The sequence below is a fragment of the Colius striatus genome, chromosome 4 (genome assembly GCF_028858725.1).
Source record: "Colius striatus isolate bColStr4 chromosome 4, bColStr4.1.hap1, whole genome shotgun sequence".
Classification (NCBI taxonomy): domain Eukaryota; kingdom Metazoa; phylum Chordata; class Aves; order Coliiformes; family Coliidae; genus Colius; species Colius striatus.
Window position 1 is genome coordinate 20,493,892 of NC_084762.1, and position 27,486 is coordinate 20,521,377.

Consider the following 27,486-nt stretch of genomic DNA (forward strand, 5'->3'; position numbering starts at 1 on the left):
ATCTTCTCACCTTGACTCACAGAGAGCACTTACTCTGTATTCACATTAAACGTTAGGAACTTGTGGCATCTCCAGAGCATGATTTTACTCTTTTCATCCCAGCAGTAACTTTCTGCCTTCCCTTAGATGCAGGCTTTCTTTCTTTCTCATGTCCTCTTTTCTCTGCCTGATGCAAAGTCTGATGTCCTTTGTGCACTCTCACTGAGTGCCCTGTGAGTGCCCCATGCCTGTGCTCTTCGGTGGTCCTTTGGCTGGATACTGCTTAATGCAGTCATGTCAAATTGGAGCCCTGTTTAATACACTCAACACTAAACAAGAAATGATGCCAACAGCATTTCATCGTGTCTGCCAGAGTCACAAGTCGTGTCAGCAAAGCTGCCGTTACAGTGCAGTGGTGTGGGCTTTGAGACAACATGACAAACTCTGAAGCATGGTTGATTTTTTATGTGTATCGGTGTCTCAAGTGCTGGATTAAACCTTTTCAATAATTTATAAAACCTTAAGCTCTCTGGGCAGTACTTGTACAGTGATTGCATTTTGTCTGAGATATTTTTCTCATCTGGGCTATTAAATGAAAAGCTGAAACCTGTCTATGATGCTAAGAGATGAGTGCTCAACAAAATGAAAGCTTGCAACATCACTTGCAAACACTTCTATGCTGCCTGCTTTCCTACTTGCTGCTGCTTGATACACAGTCTTACTGATACATAAAACCTCCCCTGTGAAAAACGCAGAGAGGGAAATTCCCATAAATTCAAAAGAACTTTCCTACTTTGCACAACCTCGATTTTGCAATTTAGCTCAAATGTGCAAGTGAATTGGTTTGGAACTACCTTAAATCCCCACAGAAGGGCAGCAAATTTTGAGAGATGATGCGAGGTAAGCCAGGCAACTGCCACACAGTTAAAGAAATCCTGAAAACGTTTCCAGGCCCAGTGGGTGCACTCAGGGCAGCTGCATGCTTCCAGGGATCTGCATGCCAGTAACTCTGCCAGCAGGAAACGTGGCGTGACCTGTGGTGAGCCTGGAGGGTGGGAAACACCGTGACCAGATGATTTCTGGATGGCTCTAAGTGTCCCAGGCAGTTGCAGTGTGGGCATAGACACAGGAGCGAACACGGAGCCAAGGGAGCAAACAGGAGCAGAGGGAGCATCCTCTTCCCTCTGCTTCCTTTGGTGTGTCCCTGCTGCCAAGCTTACGGTATCGCCTCCTTCCCTGAAGGCTGGGGCTGCATGCACAAAACCTGGCTGTGAAGTAGAAATGGTTTTTGGAAAGCATAATATTATTTTAATCATAAATTATTTGGAAAAGCAGTACAAAAATAGCTTCGGATCACTTCTTCCAGAGGGGTGTTTTTTCAGTCAGGGTCTTTATCAGCTTCGCAGTGGGAACTGCATTAATATTGCCACAAAAATGCAAACAGTAGTGCCTTTGATAAAGCAATTTGGCATCTCCAAAGCAGAAAGATGTTTTATTTTCCTAAGACACAACACTGTTTGCAGTGCAGGGGCCTGCCATATGTGCCAGCATATGGAAAGAAAATACTGGTTTTGTTAACATTTGTGTTCTGAAGCTATGGGGTGGGGATGAAGAAGGTGGCTGAGGTGGGAGGGAATTTGCTGTTATTACTGGGGAACAGCACAGGAAGCCCAGAAGTGAGTGCTGGTGGCCTGCAGTCAGCCTCTCAAGCTTAACTCCTCCCAGAGCGCTCTGCCAAGGGCTCTTATTGTCCTTACCTTTGCTTTAGCTCTTCCCATCGTGTGCCAGAGTGAGGCTGGTCCTCACTACCACCTGCGTCCTACAGCAGTGGAAAAGCTTCTCTGGCAATACAATAGGCATCTTTGTAAATACTGTGAAAATGCCTTTTAGTACTTGCTGGCATTCTGTGGATATTGTATTTTTGGTTAGTGCATCATTTTGATTTTTAGACTCCATTTGGTTCAAGAATCCTGAAAGGAAGCTGTTGTGCAACTGGTTTAATATGATTTTACAAGCTGATTCCCAGGACAAAGAAACAAAGGACAACTCAGTTGTATTTTTCCTCCAAAAGTAAAAGGCTCTCATCCTTTGAAGGTCTTCTGTAGAGTGTTATGTTTAGAGAGTGATTTGCTATTGTTTAAATTTAATCTCCATAATTACATTGGGATTGGATTAATGACAAGTTATTTTTCTGAGTCATTATTTTCTGGCAGTCACAGCTGTGGAGCATAAAGCCAGGTCTTCATCAGATGTAAACTGGGATCGCTGCACTGAAGTTAGTGGAATAGTTGCACTTTATATTGTGGTGGCCCAGATATGATATCACATTCATACATATTTCAAAGAAAGTACCCTTTTAGAGTTTGTTGGTCTTGAATCTTTTTTTTTTTTTAAGCTGTCTAGGTGTTAACTTCCAATTGTGTTATTTTTGTGGTAGCACAGCTAGCTGTTGTCTCTAAACTACCTCAGCTGGACCGAGAGGAATCAACAAAAGGTGCCATGCCAGGTTCAACGATAAGTGCCTTGGCTTTTTTTTGTGTTTAAAAAAGTGCTTTTTATCACCAAGAGTGCAAAGCAGGAAGAGTTCATTGCTGATGTCTGGTGAGTTTTTACATGCTCCTAAATTATGAGAATGAAGTCTTGGTCTGTTCACTGGGGATGCTGTACTGCAAATCCAGGGGAGATGTCTAGGAAGCAAAGACACTCATACTTTTTTGAAAATAGTTATTTTTTGCTCATTCTGCTTTTCAGAAGAAGATGAAGAAGAAAGGATTTGAGGAGAGTTAGCATGTAGGAGTGGCAGGAGGAGGAGAAGGTGACATGCTTGATGTAGGGGATGGGTCAGTCACCACAATCACAGTGATGGAAAGAAACAGTCTTTTCTTAGAAATCCTGAAGGCATATGTAGAGTTGCTGTGATCATGGAAGGTATTTAAAGTTGCTGAGCTGAGAGTATGGTGGGAAGAAATTTGCTTATGTTGGGTAGGGGGCAGATTTGCTTTCAGACCTTTCATTTTAATGTCTCACCTGAGTTTCTTCTATGTTAAAGAATTTTCTTGATCCCTGCTTGTGAAATGACGTGTTAATAAATCTTAGTTTGGAGAATGAGAAGGTTTTGTGTTCTTTTGGGTCCTTACTGTAAAGACAAAGTTACCAGTCCTGTCTCTAAACAGTACTGAACTGAGGATGTTCCTGCAGTGGTTAGACCACATGTCTCTTTAGCCTAATGTCCAGCTGACAGTGGCACATACTGTATGTTAGTGTGAAAACCAGACATCAGCAATCCTTTCCCTGATGCATCCTCACTGCTTCCAGGAGCCATCTGTTTTTCCTGCTGGCCTGCTGTTGCACCTGCAGGCCTACTCTACAACTTCACTTCTGTTTCCTTGTTAAACAGCAGAAAGCAGCTGTGAAGCCTTTTAGTCTCCTGTTCTTCCAGGTTTAGGATGTTAAATTGGTACTTGGTACTCTTTGCACTTTTTTACATGGTCTTTAGGAAATAATGCTTATTTTAATCAGCTTTAATCTTTAACAATAACATTCCTACAGTGGTGATTGATTGTCTACCAGTGAGGCAGGACTGTTTGGGAGACTTGGTGTCTGTTTTCAGATTGACTTGATGGATTTGGAAAATACAGACAAACCTTCAGGCATATCCTGGGCATCTCTTTAGAGTAAAAATGATGTGATGCAGGTCCCATCTGCGTAGATCCTTGTGTCTGATGGTCTAGATAAGTACTTTTTGTGAAGTGGGAAGCAAATTTTAAGACTCAAATGAAGACTGAGTCTTGTCCTGAAGTTGGCCATCCATGCCTCAGGCATGCATGCATGGAAACTCGTCCCATCCTGCAGTGCATCAATCAGCCTTAGAAAAGTACTGCTAACTTCTGTATGTATCCTGCCCTGTGCTCTGATTCTTACTACCTTTTACTTCTCTTTACAAGAACTGTAACCAAGATTGAGGGGTTCTTTTTTTAAGCTTACATAAATTTTGTCCTGTGCAAACTCTTCACAGCTACTATTGAAGAAATTCAATGGATCAGTCATACATGTACATGGTCCTTTTATAGAGGAGGCTGTTGGAGCTGTGGTAATGCTTAAAGTATTTGAGGCCTAATCCACTGCTTCATTGCTCCAGATGTGATAAATGTTGTTGACTTAATGCAGAAATTGGTGACGTAAAATGGAGAAATTGCCTCCGCTATTATTATTATATAACTGTGGTGGTGAATCTCCTCTTAGCAACTCCAGTTGTAAGGGGCTTTCTTATTTTATTAGGGAGAGGGTCACATATGAAGGCTGAGAAGATATGAGTAGGAATGGCTTCTATTTGCACTCAAACTGAATTAATGAACACTTGTGCCAAACTCACTTTGCATAAACGGACTATGAAAACTGGTCGCTTTTGCTAGAGTCTGGTTGCAGTGGCCCCATAAAAGCAATTAGTCATTGAAAAATTTGGGATGCAAAAGATTCTTCAGAAGCTTCAGCCTAGCTGGGAACAGGACAGATGCATAATGTCCCATCACAAATAATCATATCTCATTCTTTTGCGACCCCACTCCTTTACTGTCCCCTCCAAGGAGTCAGATTGTGATGGGAATTATGATTATCTATATAGATAATTTATATTAGAAATAAAACCCCACTTTTGGAGCTCTAGGTTGTTTTTGGCTTTAGCACCTAGAGTATGAACTAGAGCCTTTATTAAGATACCACTGAAATTCTCACTTGAGCACTTGACCTACCACTTTTCTCAACAGCAGAGAACAGGAGAAAAACACTAAATATCTTGACACTTGGTGCTGCTGTTCTGAGTGAAAGTTACATTTCCTTGGAAAACACTGTCGTCCAGTTATTTCTACATACCAGTTAGTTGAGATCCAAAAAAAAGAGCTGAAAATTCTTACACACAAGGAGAGTTTCTTTCCATGACTATCATTGGGGTTACATTTCCTTTGGTCCAAGGTGTATGTGAAACAGTCAAATGGAAGGAGGATGGTATAGTTACCAAAAGAGATGCAGTGTTAATTTCTTAATTGTTTTGTGTGTGCGTGCAGTGTTTTTAAAGTAACAAGTATTGTAAGCAGTGTGTTATTTTTAAACCAAGGACATCTTGTGCTGAAATTGGATATTGCAACACTGGGTTAGAATTAGAATACTCAAAATTCAAAAACCACAGTAACCCTAATTTTGCCATTCTTGCCTTTTTAACTGCTCAACAATAGCGTTGTGTTTCTATAGTATTTAAAAATATTTGTTAAGGGCAATGTAAAGAGCTACTGGCAGGCTTCTCTGTTAACTGTTTGTGCATGTTCAACCACTTGGCTCAGAAATGAGCTGCAGTGAAAACTCAGGGGCGAGTACTCCCAGTGTCCACAGCTCAGACCCTCCTTTGCGTTGCAAGCGAAGGAACAGCTGAAGCCCCAGCTAGGGTCAGGGCAGAGATCTGCATGGTGGAGAGGACAATCCCTTTGACTCTGGAGGTGTACACCCATTATGGGCTAAAACCTCTGTTTGCCATCTCTTTTTCCCAGCTTGCCCTGGGATGTACAGGCCTGGATCTGTTGTCTCCAAAGAGCTACTCCGGCGAATGTGTAATAAAGTTAAGGATCATTTAGTCTGACCATGAGGATGAATTTTATATGGCTATAGTTTGTGTCATAGCCCTACAGGCGCTGTTTTTGCCTGGCTGGGGTCTGACATTCCAGTCAGCTCTGGGGAGAGGTTATGAGTCCACAGTACTGCTCAGGGCTGCTCCCTTTCAACTGCAAGGGTTTGGTGCCCTCAGGACATGCATGTGTCCATCTTCAGGTGGAAATGAGCTTTGGATTTCACATGTCAGTGGTCAGACTGACCTGAACAAATTCACTTGGAAAAAAAAAATAATTGGAAAATAGCTTGAGAAAGGCTTTCTCCTTTTGCTGTTGCCATGAATTTTGGCATGCAGTGTCTGCCTTTTGAGTATGAGGTTATCTATTGCATTGTAAGGCGATAGCGATGCAGACTGGGTAATCCTGGGAACTGGAAGCTGAGATCTTGGCTTTCCAAATTTTACTGTTCTAAAAGTTGACTGTTAAAAATGAACAGTTTTCAGGGGGAAAAAGTCCCCAGAGGATTGTTGGAGTTTTTTATTTTTAAGCTGTCTTGCTGAATGAAAACAGTTGATTATTAACTTGATGGGGTGACAATGAGTATATAGAACTTAAATATCTCACCACTCCCACAAGAGAAAAAAACACAACACCCTCCATTGTATCATGGGAAGATACATAGCCAGAAAAACTTTCCAACTCATTAAACTTTTATATTTGCTTCATACAAGCTTAATGTAGGTTTTTTTCCATGCTGCAATGTTGCAGGGATGCTTCTGGACGCAGCTGAGGAGGAACACCATCAACTTAGAGCATATTTCTTTCTGAATGTGCCTTTCTCGTAACAGGGGAAAAAAAGAAGCTAAATTACTTAGTCTGAAGTATTAAAAAAAAAAGAAAAAGGTTTCCTTGTTTGTGTGTTTCAGGCTGTTTATTCTGCCAAGCCTGATAACGAAATCAGTCTGAATGTTTAGTCAGCTTCTGTGATTGTGTGGGGTATTCAGACAAGGACAGGAATAAAGGAAGAAAGTTTTAAAAAACAGGAAAATACTATTGTAAATATATCGGGCAAGATATTAACTGGGAGAGGGTACTGGGAGTCAAGCATCATACCTGCTGCTACTTTTGATGCTTTGTGGTAGATCTTTTGGTAGGTTTTTCTTCCTCTTGTGGCTTGTGTTTGACTTTTGAGAAGAGAGATACGGAAAAAAACATTGATTTAAAGGACTAGAGTCTGTCTGTAATGCTTTTAAACTGTGTGTTTTGTAGTGGAGGTCAAGCCGCTGTAGGTGACTGAAGGTCAAAGGAGAAATAAAAAGTGATGTTTGGACACATTTTGAGCCCTGTGCTGGGTGGGACAGCTCTGCACTCCTCTCCTGTCTCATCGTGATGTGGGGCCATAGCTGCCAGGAAACATCAAATACCATCTTTGCTGTTTCTCTCTGGTGTAATTTTTCTGGCCTCCTGATGGGATGCTGCTCCTTCCCGGTTGTGTCATTCCGCTTGCTCTTCCCGACCCTCCGTTATCATCCTCAACCACGAGTCAGGGGAAAGTCGCCTTGCTGCGTCTCGCCCGCAGGTCAACTCGTCCCTGAGGCAGTGTGGGAGGGGACGTGGGTTTCAGCTGGTCGTTGCACCCACGAGCAAGGGCTTAGCAAGTTCTAAATCGAGACTCGTTGCTTCATACGTGTGTCTCTCCAAACCCATGGATTTAGACATTCCCTCACCATTAATTACATCCTCTCGTCTTGTAGCAGCAAGTAAAAAGGCTGAGTTGGGCACGTTGTCCTGCTGCACGCAGCTCAGTGTGGTTTCTTGTTGCCTGGATGTTTGCAAGTTGCTAAAAGTACGTGGCCACTCTGTTTTGGGAGGTGTATCCTGCAAGGCTCACCTCAGGATGGGGAGTAACCAGGCAGCTCGAGCCCCTTTCCTGGCGGGTGTATACACAAGTGAGGCCAACCAGTCCGGTATTGGCAGAGTGGTTCCCAGTTAAAAGCAGGAGTAGGTGCTCCAAAGGGTAGCCCAGATGACCAATAACTAATAGGCAGCAAGGTAATTCCTAGGTGGCACTGGAAGTAAGCATACCGTCGTTTGCTTCGATGCAGTCTCTGATAGAGAAGCTTGAGTGTCACCACCTCATTTCTGGAAGCCATGAGGTCCTGTCACACACGTTTGACAGCAAAACTGGTCAGACAGATACAATGCAAGACTGGAAGAGTAGGTAGCAGCGACTGACTCTGACAACAGTTTGCCTGTTTGCCCCATGGCAGCTCTTAAACACAGCATCTCCAAATGCAGTGTCCCACAGAATGCTCAGCAGCAGTCATGCAGAGGTGAAAAGATTTCCAGGCGGGCTTCAAAGAGAAGGATGTGACTAACTGTCTCACAGGAAGCCAGGACATGGTTCCAGCCAGATGAGGCAGCTCACATGAGAGAGCTGCCAAAGGAAAGGGAGAGAACACAGACGAGACTTAGGCTGGGGGATGAGTTGGAACAGGCAATTGGGGAAGGTAGAGGGGAAAATCTCCATGGGCTGTTTGCAGCGGCTGCAAGACGTATCCGTTCTCCGGGGAGGTAACCTGTGGGTAAAGAAACGAACCTCAATCATGTTGGCTGTTGTTCCTGGCTCTGCTGTGAGCCTCCACTGCCTGTCCTTGGACAAGTCACTCTCCTGGTGACTCAGTATCACAGCTGTAAAACAGGGATTGCTGCTTACCTCATGGGATGTTGTGAGGGTAGGCTCATTAAGGGTGGGGGGGGGTGACAAAAACTGAGCACAGACGTGAAGAGGGGTCTATACTTCTCCCACCATCTTCTCTGAGTGTAATCATGTCCCTAATGGTAACATTATGGTGACTTATTCATCATTGACATACACTTCTTCAGTTGCACTGGTGGAAGCAGTTTTTTGGTTGGTTTGGTTTTTTAATCCCTCAGAGTTCCAAAGATGAAATTTTGTACGTTGATATAAGTTTTAAGCAATTTCTAATAGACAATTAGAAGAAATAATGAACAGTAAATCAAAGTCAGAGTAAGTCAATCAGGATGTAATTGAGCAACACCACAGAGGGACTAGAAGCAGAGTTTGCAAAGGGAGCCTCAGAGAAAATGCAAATCCTGAGGCCTGAAGAAGGAGAGGTTCTGCTTTGCATCTGTCTTAAATCTTATCCCTGATTGCGTACCTGAGGAGGGCTAAGGCCATAAAACAAGAGTTCAGCCCTTCTCAGCCCTCTTACTCTCAAATAAGCTTCTGCAACAGAAAGAGGAGCTCTGGTTAAGTTTAACCCTTGAGATGTACATCATGTTGATCTTATCCTGCTCACGAGATAAGTCTGATGTCTACCACACAAATGTGAGAGCCAGAAACCAGCGTTTTTTAGGACAGTCAGGGATTTAGTGGACCTGGTGCTGTCTCTGCCTTTATGTGCTAAAGCAAAGTGGAACTAATTGTCCCCTGTTGGAAGTGGTGTGTGAAGCTTAAGGAAATGCTTTAAAGAACATAGAGATACACAAGTGGAAAATGCTGGGGGTGGTCACAGCTTCAGAGTGTTACATAGGACCAAAATGAGTACTTGTATTTCACCTGTCAAAGCTGGCTTTGCTTTAAAAAATAGGAAATTTCAAAGGCATTGGCTGGAGAGGAAGAACATTCATCTTTCCAAAGTCCTGTATTTGAAAGACTTTAGCTGCATAAGCTTTTCTAGCACTTGCCAGGGCTCTCTTCGGAGAAAAAAAAACAGGATTCTTGACTTTTTGAAGGAACAGGTGGCAGCATGTGGAAACCTTTTGTTGTTAAGCTTTAGTCACGGTTCCTTTTTTCCTTTTCTTTCCTTTTCCCATCTGCAGTTGAGTATGACAAGGAGTTCACGCCTCACCAGCGGCACCACAAGGAGTTCAAATTTAATTTGTCTCAGATTCCTGAGGGTGAGGCCGTCACAGCCGCTGAGTTTCGGATCTACAAGGACTGCGTTGTGGGGAGCTTTAAAAACCAAACCTTCCTCATCAGCATCTACCAAGTCCTGCAGGAACATCAGAACAGGTATGCAAGAGGGGACTCACTCTGTGCCACCAGCGACTGTCCTGAGGAAGGTTCAGCTTGTACATTTGTGTTAAGAGGACTGCTAAGTAAATACCAGTTTTGTTCACATTAACGAGGTTAAGTTATTGTGTGCTCCTTTTCTTGTGGGAAATAGTGCATGGTAGAATGCAAAATGAACCTCAGCCAGAGGAAGCCCATGGTATTGTAGCCCAGAGTGTCACTTAGCTGAAACCTTTGTGTTGCATTTAGATAGACCTAGAATCTGATGTGAGGCAGTTGACTTTTAAGCCAAAGTTATTATGTTGGCATTGCTCTTGTGTACTGAAATATACATATCCCCTTTCAACCTAATACTACCAGCATAAAAAACATGACCTGTTTGAAAAATACAGGTAATTAGCGCAGACTTGACCTGCTCTCAGCTGGCCTTACATTAAAGTAAATAAAGCAAAAGAAAACTCAGCATGCCGACCACAGGCACAAAATCACTCCTGGGCTTTCTGTGGCAATGAGAGGCATGAGAGAGCCAGGGCAGAAACTGTGACACAAAAATCCAAACAAGTATAAATGGAGTGATTAATTTTAAAAAGGTCATGTTTCAGATAGGGGAATCATGTAAGGCTAATAGATGGAAATACATGGTCAGTTAAGTGTCAGAGTAATTCTGTGGTACAAAAGCATTTCATTACTTCTGCTGAAATGCATTAGGACTGCAACTGTTCCTCTGCTGCAGGCTGAGGAAAAGAAATCAGGAACAGCAATGTTTAAAGTAAAGCTCCTTTTCTTTGTTGGGGTTTTCTGAGTGTTTTCCTATCTGGTCCTTCTTTCTCCAGCCTTTCCATTGATACCATTTGGGGCGATCTGCTTTTGATGATTTGTTGTTGTGAAGGCAACATCAAATATTTAGTGGTTGTACTGTGGGGAGCGTGGCCTCTGAGGAAATGAATATAAATACTTGGGTTTATAAGAGATGAGGAAGAAGGTGTTAGTTTTAGAAGACCAGTGTTCCCTTGTGCTTTGAGTTGGAGGTTGCTGCAGTGCTTGCTGTTCGTGATGTTATATCAGTGCACTCTTGATGAAAGTCCTGACAGTCGTGTAGTTCTTATAGATAATAGCTGTGTTGTTCATTTAGAGCCACACTGAGTGAAAAAATAGTGAGGATTGGTCTGTTTTAGATTTCACAAGTAGAGATTCCACCTCTGAGGCTGGAGGAAAACCTCTGCCAAGTGTCCACAGAGGCAATCTCTTGCTCTGTGATGGTCACTAAAGCAGGTCAGAGTAGGAGAACTGTCCACTTTTATGTATATATAACATTTTTTCAGAGTAAACTGAGCAAGCAAGCAAAACGTTTGGGGCAAGAGAATTAAGTACAGGATATGGCCCCTAACGTACCCTGTTCCTAACAACTTTGGAAACTCTTTGTTGACAATGGTTCTGTGCAGCAATGATGCTCGTGCCTGGTATCTTTGCTTTAAATACCATGAGAGAAACATGCCAAAACGAAATTGTGCTGTGATTTGTATCCTTTGGCACTGGATGGTTTGGCATCTGCAGGTGCTAGGCATCACTACATGCTAGAGACCTCCCTATGGACAGAGCAGAAGCAGCAGCTTGGATGGGGGTCAAGTGGTCTCTCTCCAGGGCTGGCAAGAATTTCGGGTCTTTCAGTTCCCTCCTGTCATGTTCCTCCTGCTGCTGCTGGCAGCCGTGCTGAGGGGTTCCCGCCATTGGGACTGGGAATCTGAAAGAGCTTTCTCCAGGTCCAGACTGCCAGCAATTCCCTGTCCCTCCTGACATGGGCTAGGCGTGAACTGCTGACCCAGGAATGAGTGTCTGTAGTTCATTACTAACTTCTGACTCATCCAGTCCCCCAAGGCTCCTTTTTTGTTTCTTTTTCTTCTTTCTTTATTTATTTTTACTGGTGGGAAGGGGAGGGAGATATTTGGCTAAAGAAACTTGCACTTGGGATGAGTCCGTGGGACTTGTCACATCATCAGTGCAGAGGTGAGCAGCTGTAAAAAAGGACATACCCTTCTCCACCCTTTTTCCTTTCAGCATAAAGAACTCTTTCATGTACATGTAAAATATAAAAGCACATATGAAAAAATATGTATTTATGTATAAACACATGCCTATGTATGAATTCTCTGTTATGTATCTGTATATAAAAGTGTACATATATTAATTTTCATCTATATTAATTGTGCTCTATGTTTTCAAAATACGCAGCTGTTGAAAGACAGTTAAATCATGGAGTCATAGAATGGTAGGGGTTGGAAGGGACTTTTAGAGATTATCTAGTCCAACCCCCATGCAGAAGCAGGTCCTATGTTCCTATGACCTAGATCAGGTCATATAGGAACATGTCCAGGTGGGTCTTGAAGACCTCCAGAGGAGACTCCACAACCCCTCTGGGCAGCCTGTGCCAGGGCTCCCTCACTTCAACAGTAAAATAATTTTTTTCGTATTTTTAAATGGAACTTGTTGTGTTCCAGCTTCATCCCATTACCCCTTCTCCTGTTGCTAGATACAATAGAAAAAAGGAATGTCCCAACCTCCTGATATCCACCATTTATATACTTATAAATATTAATGAGATCTCCCTCAGACTGTTTTCTAGACTAAATAGCACCAGGTCCCACAGCCTTTCCTCATATGAAAGATGTTCCATTCCCCTGATCATCTTGATGGCCCTGCGCTGGACTCTCTCCAGCACTTCCCTGTCCCTCTTGAGCTGAGGAGCCCAGAACTGGACCAAGGACTCCAGATGAGGCCTCACCAGGGCAGAGTAGAGAGGGAGAAGAACCTCCCTTGGCCTGCTGGCCACACTCTTCTTGATGCATCCCAGAATGCCATTGGCCTTCTTGGCCACCAGGGCACATTGCTGGCTCATGTTCAGTTTATTGTCAACCAGGACTCCCAGGTCTCTCTCTGCAGAGCTGCTCTTCAGCAGGTCAACCCCTAGCCTGAACTGGTGCATGGGGTTGTTCCTTCCCAGATGCAGGACTCTGCACTTGTCCTTGTTGAACCTCACGAGGTTCCTCTCTGCCCAATTCTCAAGCCGGTCGAGATCCCGCTGAATGGCAGCACAGCCTCTGGGGAATCAGCCAGTCCTCCCAGTTTGGTGTTGTCAGGGAACTTGCTGAGGGTACACTCTGTCCCCTCATCCAGGTTGTTGATGAAGATGTTGAAGTAAGGTTTTAGAAGCTGCTTACTACTCTTCAGTCTAATCATCAGCTGATGTTCTGACTCCATAGGCTACTGCTGCTACATGTTCAAACATGCAGCCACATTGATGACCTGGGTAGACTTTGACTTGTAAACATTTGTGTTTACACAAATGCCTTGGGTTCTTCTCTTATGCCTTAAGAAGCTGTATTCTGTGAAGGATTTTGGATTTTGATCATCAATTCACTTACTTGCTTTTACCGAGGAGGGAAAAGAAATCCGAAGTACTTTTTGCTCTCCCCTTTGTCTCAGTGGATTAGTTTGGAATATTTTCTTTTCCCGTTGAGAACAGTAGAAGGTTAAATTACAAGAAGTCCACTGTTTTTTGAAGGAACTTGCTAAATATTTGTAAGGCTTCTGTTGCATTTTAGCAGACATCTTATGAGCCAGAAAATAACAGCTGCCTTTGACTTAAAAAAAAAAAAACAACCTAAAAAAAAGTTGTGTCACACTTCCTTTTGACTAATGGTTTGAATACCAGCCTGATATTTCCTGAGATTTGGTGACATTTTATAGCATAAGGAAGAGTCTGTACAGATCCTGAAGTGATCTGTAGCTAGCTGGTGAACTAGCAGGTGAAGCAGAAGTAGACATAGCACCTTTTTTCATCTTGTTCTGCTGAGAAATAATCCTTCTGGTCAGGAAAATTCATCTCTGAAGGCCACAGGAGGTGCCCGTTCATTCAAGATTGGCAGCCTCCGGAAAAAGGTCAAAGACACCACGTTAATCCTGGCTTTTTTGAGGTCAACAGTTGTCTGAGGTGATTATTGGTAGCTAATAAAATACTTTTGGGCCAAGAGTTTTTTAACAGGGTAGCTGGCATGTATAGATTTAAACCAGCAAGAGAAAGGCAGAGTGCACCTCTGGGGGAAAGAAAGTCGAAAGAAAAAGCAATCTGCCCGCTCCTCTCCAAGAAATAAGTTTCAGAGGGCTGGAGATAAGAGAAAGCTTAAGTAACCACAAATCTTCACCAAAGCTTGGAGCCTGGAAGTATCCCTTGGCGCCAGTTAAGTGTAATGAAGTGGCTTAATTCAGTATTAGTTGAGCAAAGGGAAAAAAAAGCTCATCTGGACAGTAACAGCATGAGCGTGTGACTCCAGCCCAGATGTGCGTGCTGCTGCACGGAACTGCAAGGCACTGCTGGCCCTTTCCTGATGGCTAAAAACAAAACCAAGCCTGAGGCTAAAAGTTCTACCAGTTACTGAAAGATCAAACTGATTTTCGCCTGTGTAGACAAGGCTAAAAGCAAGAATTATATGGGCCCATTCAAGACTGTCTCCTAGACAGGACTGTACACAAGAGCACAAGCGGTCAGAGATCAATGCTGATTGAAACAGCATAAAACCTTCAGAAAGAAATTTTACCCTCTTCTCATTCAAAGCCATCAGAAATCTGAAAAGTGCACTCGGGGAGGCTCCAGGCAATGAAAACTCATGTTGAGGACAGTGTGGTCTAAGTACATTCTCTTAAAAAAGAAAACATTTTTAATACTGACTCACTTGTGTCAGAAATATTTTCATCTCTCCATTCCTTCCGCCCTTTCATAAGGTAAAAAAAATAGTGCCTAGAAACTAGGCTTTTGTTTTCTAACCAAACCACAGTTAACGGCCACATTTTGTCATAACACAAGCTGCTGGAGTTGTCAAGTGGAACGCTGCAAAGAGATTAATGAAATCCTCTAGGATGGGTCAAGCTTGCGGCCAGCCATCAGCAGTACACATTTTGGGTTGTGTGGAGAGGAGGTTTCACCAAACAGGGCTGAGGTGACGTCTGCTTTGTTCCGAGGGGGATGATGCTGGGTTTTGAAACAGGCCGTGGGCTGCAAAGGCGGATATTGGTGGAGAGAATGGGCGATACGTCTGCTGGATGCTACTGCCCTTCAGCTTTTGACTCCCCAGAGTTTAAGAGCCCCAGCTGTTTGAAGGCTAGTGCGGGGATATTTTTCTTCTTTTTTTAATTTTTTTCTTCCTTTTGGTATGTGCAGTAATCATGGAGATTTCCCAAAGCACCAATTTAGGAAGACAAGTGGCATCAACTTCCAGGGGCTTGTTTCACCTCGGCCGTGTTTGAGAGTGTTTAGTTTCAGCAGGCTCGAGCTTCACAGCATTTGTTTTCAGCAGGCAGGAGTTTAGTGCCAGCAGGCAGGAACTGCACAGCCTTGGCTGGCCTCCCTTCAGTGGTACAGCAAAGCCCCAGGCCTGGGCTTGTTTCTAAAGTGCAGCACTGATTTTATGGAAGGACCAGCAAAGCCCTCTGCCACTTCTGATACCTCTTGGGAGTGGATTGTCATGTAAGCGAGACCTTCACAAGGGAAGGGAAAGAAATTAGTTTGTCCCTGGAAGCAGCTCATTAATTCCTTTTTCTTTCTCAAAACTTCCTTGCTCTCACCCAGAAAGGTGTTAGGTCAGGACTAGGGAAGTCAGTTTATGGTTCATCAAAGATGTTAGTCCTTGGTTTGGATCATCAGTGTGTTTTCAAGTGTAAATATCCTGCTAGTGCAGACCTGAAAACACTCCCACACTGTCCAAACAACTGATCTATGAAAAACATGGTGGCCTGTGTTAATGATCAAAGGAAGATATGGTACCTTAATGGTCGAAGTTTATTAAACAGTTTCGTTTGCACACAGGATGAAATACGAGGGCTTGATGTGCGGAAAGAGTCCTCCTGTATGATAAGACACATGTGTGGACTTAGGTGTGCTCTGCCGGAGGACTGCCTGGGGAGTCTGTTCTACTGAACACAATTCCTTAAGGGTTAAGGTGCTTGTTGGGTTTTAGCTGCCAGTTTCAGTGGTAATAAAGTCTTCCTCTTTGCAACAGGATATTTATACAAATGTGATCCGAGCGTCTAATCTAAAGGGCAAATTGATTTGCCATCAGTGTTTATAGCTTAGAAAATAAATAACCGTCCTCAACTGGGCTTTGGAATGGGTTGTGTAATACAAATGACAGAGCCAGCATCAATCTGTTTCAAGTTGGGGTCAGATTTGTATATAGTGTGCATATATTTGTAGATGATAGAGCTGTTTCCATGATGCTATAGGCAAGCATCTGACCGCATTTCAGTTCAACTCCCACTGTGGGTGTGTGATTTGTTCTGGTTTAGGATGATTAGTTTTAGTAGCTTAAAAGTCAAAGTTATTCTGGATGAAACTTACTGGTTCTGTAACCAGCTGAGTTTTTTCTACCAAAACTAAAGAATAACACATCAGTGCCTTATTTCTGTTTTTTTTTTTAAAGGAAAAAGATAAATACTACCCCTTTGCCCTCTCTCCCATCTCCATGCCTCAAACTGCATTTAAACTCTGAGATGTAGTACTGTACCCATCACTACAGCTGGAATACCCCTTAGTCTTATTAAATCATAGTCAAGGAAATGGGAAATACATCTGTCCTGTAACTTGGGGTGGGTTTTCTGTTTTTTTCTCTGTTTCCATTGGTACAATGTTTGTTCCTCAGAGATGTAAAACTCAAGACTTTGACCTTGATCTGAGGGGACACCTTTGCCCTCAAATACCAATGTTGGCTTTGCTGGGGTTTGTCACAGACTTGTAAGCAGTCTTAGCGTGAGGAGACCACATTCAAGGTTCTGATCCTCTGCTCTTTGCCAGATGCAGCCTTGAAACCAGTGGTTCACTCTGTGGCTTTTCCAATGAGTCTGCAAGACTTAATCCCCTGCCCTTACAGACTTTATTCTGGGGGCTGTGCCCGCAGAGATACAGGACAGGCTTTTCAGCACAGGAGAGCTCTTCTAAGAGTGGTGTGATATGAGGCTGAGCTTACTCGTCCCTTCTGGTGTGTCCCAATATCTCAATGCATCCAGGATGGCTCCCCTATCCCTGTAATGAATTGCAGAGCCCCTCCAGAGTGTCTCATTCTGTGCTTTTTCCTCTGCAGGCTCTCAGTCCCTGCGTATTTGCATCCAGTTGCTGGTCTTTTATTTCACATTGGAAATAATTTCATTTGTAGGCTAACAGCTCGTAATATTTCCTTCCTCGTTTCTAAGGAGTTCTCATAGGATATGCACATCTCTCCCGGTCCTCTGGTATAGCTTCTTCAAGACAGTCAAACCGAGCCTTACTTTTCATAAAATCATAGAGGTTGCCTTTGTTTTCTGTGACAGCTTATTCCAGGTGCTACTGGCACTCCGCTGCCTGAGGCTCCTTGTAGGAGCCAGCACTGGTTGGTTAAATTTTGTAGAGGGCTTTTAAATCTTTGGAGTAGTGGTCATTTAGACATATTAAGTTGTTACTTAGATTCGTGTTGTGTCAGCTGACAGTACCTCATGCTCTGCAAGCCTCACATACAGTCTGTTGTATAAGTAGTAAACGCTTTTAAATTCAAAGCAGCATTTGCATCTACTGCAAGATGATGGATCCACAGGTTTGAAAAGGCTGTGATTTCAAAGTTTTATCTATCTGGAGCTCTGTCTAGGTCTGCAAGACGGAGGAAGTCAGTGGTGAGTGCAGTTCCTAGTCACATTGTTAGTGGAGTGGGTAAGGGCAAATAATCTCACTAGTTTGCTCTATGTAGCATAATTTTTACAGAAGGTTATTGCCAATGCAAACTAAAGACTCCGATCCCGAGATACACTGAAGAGTACATAGAAAGTGTGTTAATTGAAACGAAAACCCCACACACTTCTGTGCAACATTCCCTTTTGAGAAACTGCTGCTAGGCAGTCTAGACTATTATGTCAACTTGTCTTTGAAGAAAAGTAAACAAAAAGGTTCAGCTGAGGAAAGTTTTAGAGACTTGTAGTAATTAATGCTGTGGTAAATGGCTGGTGATGCGTAACAATCCTTTAAACACCTGGGTAATTGCAAGCTTTGAAGTTGGGCCAAAAATGTAGTTCTGAGATCTGTAATTAAAATAAGAGACCTTTAACTTGGTCATTTTGAAGGTGAGATTTCTGTTTGTTCTCACTGTCTCCCTGGTAAAACCTCTGCCTGGTCAGGGAAAGAAGGCCAGGGAGGGTGGGAAAGTAAAAAGCCTGGTTAGATAGAATGCTTCTTTAAATTCAGCTTTTTATAACTTTGGTGTTTTTCCTGTAGCAAAGTTCCATGTTGTAATGTGTACCTAGAACATAGAAATTAGTTTAATGTGAACATTTTGCTAAGTAGAGTAACTAAGATTAACCACTTAGCCTGGTTACTAATTTGACTAAATTCTAATCTAATTAGTGTTCAGTTAAAGAGAATTAACACCCAGAGACATTTCACTGAAAGGTTTACACAGAGGTTTCAGTTAACAAAATATTTATCTTACGGAGGGAAAGCACTGAAGTTAAATGCAAGCTGTTTCTCCTATAAATGCTCTGAGTACATGGTTGGGATGCCAGCGTTAAGAATAGTAGCTATATTTGATATTTGTATCTGACAAATCAGCTCACTCTCTGAGGCCACTGGAGCTAAATCCTGCCTTCTGAATTACACAGGCCATATTTCTCTGGTAAACTGTGTACTTCTTTCTGTTTATTGCTGCCACTTGTGATTGCTCTGTTGACCTTTGCTGCTTCATCCTTCTCCAGAGTCTTCTGAAGGCCATGGAAACATTCCCATTTATTTCTCGAGACTGTCTTTCAGGATCTCGATTCAGAACAAAGAGCTCTTGTTTCTAGTTGGGACTCTCTTAACTTGCATCTTCCCATTTAATACTTTCCCTTCTCTCAGGAAAGTTGTTTCAGCTCATTCCTTCAGTTTCTTACATTCTCTGGCTTGCCTTTGATAATCTGAGGTTAATACATATTATACCTGTAGCACCCTTGTTGTGAAAATCACTAATTGAGCTCATCCAGATGATTAAGCACACTGAAAAGAAAGATGAGGCTTTTGGGCACCACAGTGACAATGAGATTCCAGTAGCTGTATAAAAACCAAGAGACAGACTTAGGCAGAAAAGATGTTAACAAACTGCCAATTCTGGTGATGAAATTTATCTTCTGTACACTGGATTTGAAAGTACTGCTGTGCAGGTGCCAGATGTCCTGTGGTGTCTCCTTAGCATGTGGGGTTGCTTGGGCATGAAACCTCTGGGCTGACTCTGCTTTCTTCAGCCTGTGCTGAGAGCAGATGTTCCTTCCTCTCTGCTCAATGATGCTGGCTCTTGCATTTCTTCCAGACCTTCTTCTTTCAGATTTTCCCATTCTTTATGCTCCTTTCCTGTTTCCCTGAGGTTCCATCTTACCTCTGTTATTCCAAAATGATGAAGTTGTTGTATATTCTTCCATTGATGTGACTCTGTACATGGCTGTGTACTTTCTCTTGGAAGGCCACTGCCTGCCTGACTGCACAGGATCAATGTCATCACTTAATGACTAGAAATTCAATCCTTTGTTTCATGTGACATGCTTGGTATGTGATCTGTTTCTCACCTTCTTGTCCACTCTTCAGTGGACTCTTCAGCTTGTGCTCCAACTTTTGCAACAGGTAGGGCCATAGAGTGTGGAGCTACTAGAGCAAACACCAATGGCAAAAACTATCCAACTACTTCCAGAAAGAGGGATGCTGAGTCAGGAATAACGGACCTGAGTCACAGAGCTGTGGTGGGTACTGTCTATTCCCATTTCTTTGCAGACATTTTCCTTGTATTCTGGATCTCTCCATCTAGTCCTTGCATGTCCATGTACTCCCCACGACTGTGGCAAAACATTCACCTTTCTTCATCTAATTCGATATTCTTTCCCTTCCATGAGGGGCCAACCTGGGAGATCTCCCAGTCTCCTTTTCAACATTATATGGCTTTGTTTTTTTTCTTTGCAGTAGCACAGGTATTTCTTCTCAGCACTGTGGCTATAGGGAAGAGCAGACTCTCCTCAGATATTACATGGTGTTTGATTTACCAAGGGGGAAAGGAGGAGAAAGTATGTTCCCTGCATACAAAAAGTCCAGAGGACTTTGTTGCTAAGTTCTGAATCTCTGTTGAGCCTGTGTGGGCAGTGATTTTCAAGGACTTACTGCTTGGCCAAATTTGAGGTGATTTTCTTAAAGGAGCAAGGACATGAAATATTTTAATTCCCGAAAAAATAAAAGTAGTGGTTAAAGACTTTCAGTTAAATGAATGGAATTCTTTTTTATGTCATTAAATTCTGTTTTGTTAAGGGTGTTTTTTTCCCTAATTTTGTCTTTAGAAATAAACTACTGAATGTTATTTTTTAAACCTCTATGGCAAAATCAAAACCAGTGAGAAATTACGTGCAATTTTGTGCAGGCTGGTGAGGTTTGCATGACAAACATTAATTGAAAACATGCTCAAGCAGAAAGTGTTAGGATGTGTTACATGCTAGCATTGCTACTATGACCTACAGTACCTGTGGGATGAACCTGCAGTGTTGGTTTTGTCCGGTCAAACAATACAAAAGGCGGTTGACTGGCAGAGATGACTGAAAACCAGTCTTGTGTGAAACTTTTTGTACAGAGTTAACTGGATTGGAAAGCCCAGTTTTCCATTTTTCTACATTTTACAAAGGAATTGCAACCCTTCCAGAGCGAGTGTGACGTACTGGGATAAAGTGGAGCATTCTTGTTGTTAGGTAGAATTGTACACTGGTTGGGTAGTTTGCTTATTGTATTTGTGTGGGACACTAAGATGAGGGAGATTCACCAGAAGGCAAGTCTGTATTTTAAGTAATCTAATAATGATGGAGATTTAATCTCTGGGGAGGAAAAAGTGTAATTTGGTAGAAGGAAGAATTGCATTTGGACATGAAAACTCAGTGATGGAAATGCACCCTAGGAAATGACTGGGTCCTTTGCAGTTCAGCAGTGTGAGTCTAAAGATTATAGTGAATCACAAGGTGAACGTGAGTTCACAAGGTGGATTTTGGGAAGAAGACAAAACCATATTCTGAGGTGTATAAGCAGAGGCATAGTTTGTGAGACGCAAGGTTATCCTTCCACTGTACTCAGCATCAGTGAGATCTTGATCTGAGCTGGGTCTATAAGGAGCAATGACAATAGTCAAAGTCTATAAAACATGTCTTGCAAAGAAAGACTGAAGATGTTATTTTAATAAGAAGGGGAGATTGTTGTGGCATTTAAGTTAGATATTGGGGCAGAGGTGAAGTGCTTCAAGTGATACACGTGTCCTGGAAAGATGGTAGAGTTCCTGAGACTGGAAATTCATAAGATCAGGTCAGGCAAACACCTCTCAGAGAGTGATGTGGATGTAATTGATCCTGACTGGAGTTCAGGGAATGGGCTAGATGGTGCCATGTGGTCCTGTCAGGCTTTACAGTGCTCTGATGTGCAAGGCAATGGGAATATAAGCTCTAAGCCCCCTCTTCGTGTTTTTCTTTGTAGACCTGACTAATCCCATGTGGTTGAGTGTTCGTGAGAGTTTGTTTTTACAGAGTTCCCAGCAGCTTTACAGCCAGACATGTTTGGTTTGGGAGAACACAACACCAAAGATATTGTCATCTGGAGGCTCCAGTGGGACATTGTGTGGAGCAGGCAAATGCCAGGCAGAGTATAGCACTGAGAGGAGGAAAGGTGGGACGGGAGATCAAAAAGCAACTGGTGTGAGGAGGAAGGTCAGAATAGCTGTGAGAAAAACTCTCGTAAAGGTATAAGCTGTTTCAAGAATTGGAGAGGACCAGTGTGTAAGTCATATTCAGAAGTGGGAATGATCTACGAGCTTATTCCTCTCTCAAACCTGGAGAGAGGAAGAGTGGTCTCAGCTGCAGCTGCTGTTTGCAGCTTCCTTTAAGCAGCACGTCACTTTATATACCCTGCCTGGGAAAGCCCAACTCTTTCAACCTTAAGGTTTCCAAAACATGTAGCAGCTGGACCAGCCCCAGCCACTTGCTGCTGTTGGAGGTGAAGGTCAGAGTTGTTCCTGAGCCCTCTTCCAGTTGGAGGAGCGGTGGCAAAGACGCCTGTGGGAGTGGCTGCTGAGTCAACCCCAGAGTGTGTGGCCACCAGCAATGCAGAGGAAAGCCTCCACACTGTAAAAATAGCTGCACTAGGAGCCCTCATATACTGAAGTGCTTATTTTTCCATGTGTGATCTCATGCAAACCAAGCTGCTGGGGAATATGACATAGCAGTTGGCCAAAAATAGAATGTAATGCAATCAAAATGTACTTTTCCGAGGTTGACCTTTGATAGGTGGAAGGGACAGGTACCCTGTTTTCTCATTTCCATTAAGTTACTGATAGAAAAAAAAAATCCCAGGGGAAAGAGAGATGAAGATGGCATTGACACCTGGTAACCATTTTGTGATGATGGCCACAGGTTAAGGATAGCCTTCTTGCATGGGAAAGTTATTCCTGTAATACAGTGAGAAAATATACATGGGATTTCTTTGGATGCTTCTCCGGCTGATTTCATTTAACTGAGTTTTTATGGGCATTTGATGCTGCAAAAAAAAGGGATAGACTTGATAGGATTGAAGATGAAATCCACGAAGGAGAGCCAGTACTAACAGCTTTGGAACAAGGTGCTCTAGTCCCTGTTGGTAAGCCTCAGGAAAATATTTGTAGAGGCCTTTAGAGGTTCATTTTCCTTCAGTGATTGACAATTGTCCTGTTGATTATTATTTTTCATTTTGGTCAATTGAGGTGTTGTGAAAAGAGGGCTGGAGCTGTGAAACCCCTTTGACAAAAGCCATTGAATGCCTGAAAGTGCCAGTAGTTTGACCATTGCTGTGCCAGGGCTAGCATTGCACTCTTCAGGAGGAAGAAGGCCTTACTAATCCCTAGCCGCCGGAGAAACAGACAGACCTGAGGAGAAGGATTGCTTTCTTCCAACCTAGAAAATGGTGAAAAACCTTTGTGCTCCTGAATTTCACGTGTGGAAGCATGTGCTTCTCATGGCAAAGCAGGCAATGAGGGGCATTGTTGGGTTTTTTCCTAGCTGTTAGCATCACTTTTAACGATGTCAGGGTTTGTTTCTGTAACAGTGAAAGCCAGAGGAGAAAATCCCAAACCTGACAATCTTGTCATTATGCTTCTCCTCTGCAGAGCCTCTGACCTGTTTCTGCTGGACACACGGGCGGTGTGGGCCTCGGAGGAGGGCTGGCTGGAGTTTGATGTCACTGCCACCAGTAACATGTGGGTGATGAACCCTCAGCACAACATGGGACTGCAGCTGAGCGTGGTGACCCAGGATGGTAGGTTATGGGCTAGTTACTACAAGTCATCTCACACGTCTCTTAGATGCTGGCTAGAAGTGGTGCTAACAGAGTCCAGTTGTGATGTAGGGGGTGAGCACCCTGCCTTCACAGGCAACTGTAGCCAACACCACAAGCAAGGAATCTGAGGGCACAGATTGAGGGCTGTCAGTTCTTGGCTGTCCTGTGATGGCTGTGTCTTTCCCCATGAGTGAGGTCAGGTATCTCTGAGCAGTACCAGGATGAGCTGGTGGAGGCAGGCTGGGGTAAGGCCCAGTTCCTGGGTTGGAGGTGGAAGAGGGCATGGAGCTGAGATCCAAGTTGGGGTGAGGTTTAGGGGTGAGAGGGTGAGAAGAGAACAGGTATATGGGTGTGTACCTCTGCATATGGGCTATGGCATATGGCTGCTGTGCATCAGTGCTCAGATCTCATCAAACCTGAGGTGAGAGCCCTGTGTTGGAGAAGAGATGTGGTCACTGTGTGGAGCTGGTCCCTCTGAGGGTGGTTGCAGTCATAGCATTTCACAAGCCACAAAAAAAATGGAGAAGGTGAAAAAGGAGAGAAGACATTGCAAAAGGGCATGGAATTGAATGTCACAAAGTAAGCAGCGGGGAAAGAGAGAATCTAGATAAGCAGAGGGTGACCAAAAAGGTGACAGTGACATCTGTCCTCCATAGGAACCAATCTCCTACCTTATGTTCTCTTCCTGTTGCTTCATATTGGGATTTGGTAAACCTGGCGGGTCATGTGAGACCAGAGGGGCCATCCACGGTTCTCCCTGAGGAAATGATAGCACCAGCCTCCACCTCTCCAATGGGATGAGAGCCTGTCCTTGTGCTTCTGACAAAAGCACCCCATATCTTTGCCTTCTGCTTTGCTTAAAGGTCTCCCAGTCCCATCTCTGCTTCCTGGGTTTCACAGGCAGCAGAACTAATTTCATGACACACCTGGGCTTTGTGTTTTATATATCTATCTGTATATCTTTTCAATGCCTAAACCAGAGCAGAGATGCAGTAGGGATTCCAAAGACACGGGTGCCTCTTATCCGGAGTGGATGGGTTGCCACTGTAGAAATATCCAGAGTCATGGTGGCAGGAAGAGAATGTTCATTAGTTAAAGAAGAATGTGAGCAAGACTGAAGGAAACAGTGTTTGTGGGGATGCCATGATGCTGGAAGGAGCAATCCAGCTGGACTGTTCTAACACTCACTTTTCTGTCTGGTTTGAAGGTTTCAGTGTAAATCCTAAAGAAGCAGGCCTTGTAGGCCGAGATGGCCCTTACGACAAACAGCCTTTCATGGTGGCCTTCTTCAAAGTGAGCGAGGTCCACATTCGGACCACGAGGTCAGCGACCAGCAGGCGCAGGCAGCAGAGCCGAAACCGCTCCACGCAGGCTCAGGACGTTTCCAGGGTGTCCAGTGTCACAGGTAATCGTGCAATGCCTGCTTTGTCTGGAAGCTGGGGTGACTTCTTGGAATGTTTCTGTTTGCTTTGGAGTGCAAAAGCGAGAAGGCAAATGTGAGGTGGGATGCTCTTCCTTGAGGGAACAGGCTACATCTGCAAGGGGATGGAAGAGGGGGTGTGACATAGTGACATCCAGGGTAAAGTCCAGACCTCCATGTGAAGTCACAGCCATTGAATTCAGAGGATGAGGTGATTTAGCCACAACTCTTATGCTTATGTGTTGCTTCCTACGCAGTATTTGCCTAAAAGTATGTTATGTGAAATGCAGTATCTAAAAGATTTTGTCTCTGTGTACAGTGAGATTTATCGTATTGCACATAATGCATTTCCATCAGAGTCCTTTTTCAGTTTTCTTTGGAAAAACTCTGCTAGTACAGCAGAAGATCTTTTATTTTTTTTCCATTTGTGAGAGCAGCAGTGTATAAACAGTGAAGTCCACTTCCAGGCAGGCAGGAAGAATTGCCTCCTTGCTGTGGAAGCATTGCATGTTGCAGGTGTTGTACAGCAGGCTCATGAGTGCTGTTGCAGGCTGGTGGCACAGTGTTAGAAATTTTGACAGAAAATTGAGACTGTCCCATCTTCTAAGTCTTTTCTGTTTTCCAGCCACTGTGCCCTGCACCGCAGTGCTGTGTTCGTTGAGTACCTTCTTTCCTCTCAAACCTTTAAAGCCGATCCAAGTTACTTGATTAATTTGCTTTTGCTGCCCCCTTCATTTCCAAGAGGATCCTCGCTTTTCAGTGGCTAGAGAGGACCATACGCCAAGGAGGAGAAGCAGCTGTATCGTTTAGTCTGTGTCCAAACATCGACATGAGCCAGCATTGCTGTAACTCAGCTGATGTGAATCCATAGGCTGTCCTCTCCTCTTCCGTGCTCAGGACATCTGGAGTATTGTGTCCAGTTCTGGGCTCCTCAGCTCAAGAGGGACAGGGAACTGCTGGAGAGAGTCCAGCACAGGGCCACCAAGATGATCAGGGGGCTGGAACATCTTTCATATGAAGAGAGGCTGCAGGAACTGGGGCTGTTTAGTCTGGAGGAGGTTGAGGGGAGATCTTATTAACATTTATAAATATCTAAAGGGTGGATATCAGGAGATTGGAACGTCCCTTTTTTCAATAGTAGCTAGCAACAGGACAAGGGGTAATGGGGTGAAGCTGGAACACAAGAAGTTCCACTTAAACATAAGAAAAAACTATTTCACTGTTCAGGTGAGGGAGCCCTGGCACTGGCTGCACATGGGGGTTGTGTAGTCTCCTTCCTTGGAGGTCTTCAAGACCTGCCTGGACATGTTCCTATGCGACTTGATCTAGGTGAACCTGCTTCTGCAGGGCGGTTGGACTGGATGATCTCTAAAGGTCCCTTCCAACCCCTACCATTCTATGATACTCAAAGTGGCCCTGTGCACTGGAAGCCAGCAGGGAGCCAGAGCCACCTTGGGACTCCCTCCAGGGCAGGTGATGAGGCCTTTGGCATGGCCATGTGCTGGTGCAGTCCTATTGCTCCAGCCCAACATGGTGATGGACTTGCCCTTTGGACTAGTGCATGCCAGCACCATTTGCCCACTAGTAGCCACTGCCAGGTCCTTGGGGTGTATGTAGGCTGCAGCAGAGCAATGGGTTCCCATGCCATGCCCTACAAGTGCCAGACTCAGGTATTTAGAAGAGAGTGGGCATCAGGTCAAGGGAGGTTCTCCTCCTCTTCTACTCTGCCCTGGTGAGGCCTCATCTGGAGTCCTGTGTCCAGTTCTGGGCTCCCTAGTGCAAGACAAGACAGGGAACCTTTAGAGAGAGTCCAGCACAGCATCACTAAGATGATTAAGAGACTAGTGCATCTTTCTTATGAGGAAAGACTGCGAGACCTGGGACTGTTCAGCCTGGAAAAGACTGAGGTAGGACCTCATTAACACTTAAAAGTACCTAAAGGGTGGATGTCAGGAGAATGAGGCACACTTTTTTCTGTAGTGTCCAGTGACAGGATGAGAGGTAACAGGCATAAGCTGGAACATAAAAAGTTAAGCTTAAAGAGAAGGAAAAACTTCTTTCCTGTGAGGCACAGGCTGCCCAGGGAGGGTGTGGAGGCTCCTTCTCTGGAGGTTTTCAAAACCCACCTGGACATGTTCCTGTGTGACCTGATCTGGCTGAACCTGCTTTAGCAGGGAGTTAGACTAGATGATCTCTAGAGTTCTCTTCCAAGCTGGACCTTTCTAGGATTCTATAACACCTGGATTTTAAGGGCAGGAGGAGCACCCTGAGGGAGGCAGTCAGTGCCAGCGTGGCATTGCCTGAGGAGTTACCATCATACCTGGCGCAGGAGCCCTCTGTCAGCCTCACAGGCTGGCCCATCTGCTGGTCCCAAGTGCTTGGTGGACCCACTTCAGTCCTGCTTTTCCTTAGGAGTCTCCAAGCTGCAGTGTTAAAGGCAAGCATCACAGCTGCTCCCTGCTTTACTTTCCTATGCAAAGGGGGTATGTAGTTTATCTGTGGGCTGTTATAAGCAATAAGCCTCACTTCTACACAAGTGTTGTGCAGTTCTTCTGCTCAGGGGGGCTCAGTTGCTGTGCTCCCTTCATCACAAGAGATGATTTTCCTATGCATTCACAGCCCTTTGGGAAAACACTGCATTGCTGTTTTGTGATGCTAGTAGCAGAGTCAGGATAGGCTCCAACTTTCTATCTCCAGCACCTTAAGCTTTGCAGTGCTAATAGTAGTTTTTACTACTATTAAATTGGGCAATATGACTCAAAGCTCCAGAGGGAGCAGATATATTGGACAAAAAGGGCCATTTTTACATCAGTGCTTTCTTGACTACAGTATGCATCAGGTCATAAAATTATAAAATGACAAAAAGGGGGAAAAAAGCTGGTCGTTGTACAGTCTCAAGGGCTTTTTTGAGCTCTTCTAGCTCAAAGCCAGCTTTAATTTAAAGCCCAGAATTCAGAAGTTCAGTAGTCCACGATGTATAGTTGAGCCTCTGTGGATTTAAGGCAGGGGAAAGGAGGGGAATTTGAAGGTATGAGGTATGGTTGGTTTCTGTGTTTAGAAAAGAGAGGCTACATCAGCTTATTTTCCTCTCTAA

General features: G+C 43.9%; 1 protein-coding gene across 1 annotated transcript in view; it reads left to right on the forward strand.

The window, feature by feature from the left end:
* The window catches only part of BMP6 (bone morphogenetic protein 6), a 95,172-nt gene that overhangs the window by 57,696 nt on the left and 9,990 nt on the right, over nt 1–27,486 (forward strand). Inside the window, exons 2-4 of the mRNA XM_061994701.1 lie at nt 9,420–9,612; nt 22,803–22,951; nt 24,180–24,377. Of these exons, the coding sequence (XP_061850685.1) occupies nt 9,420–9,612; nt 22,803–22,951; nt 24,180–24,377 (540 nt within the window). The remainder of the gene's footprint in view (nt 1–9,419; nt 9,613–22,802; nt 22,952–24,179; nt 24,378–27,486) is intronic.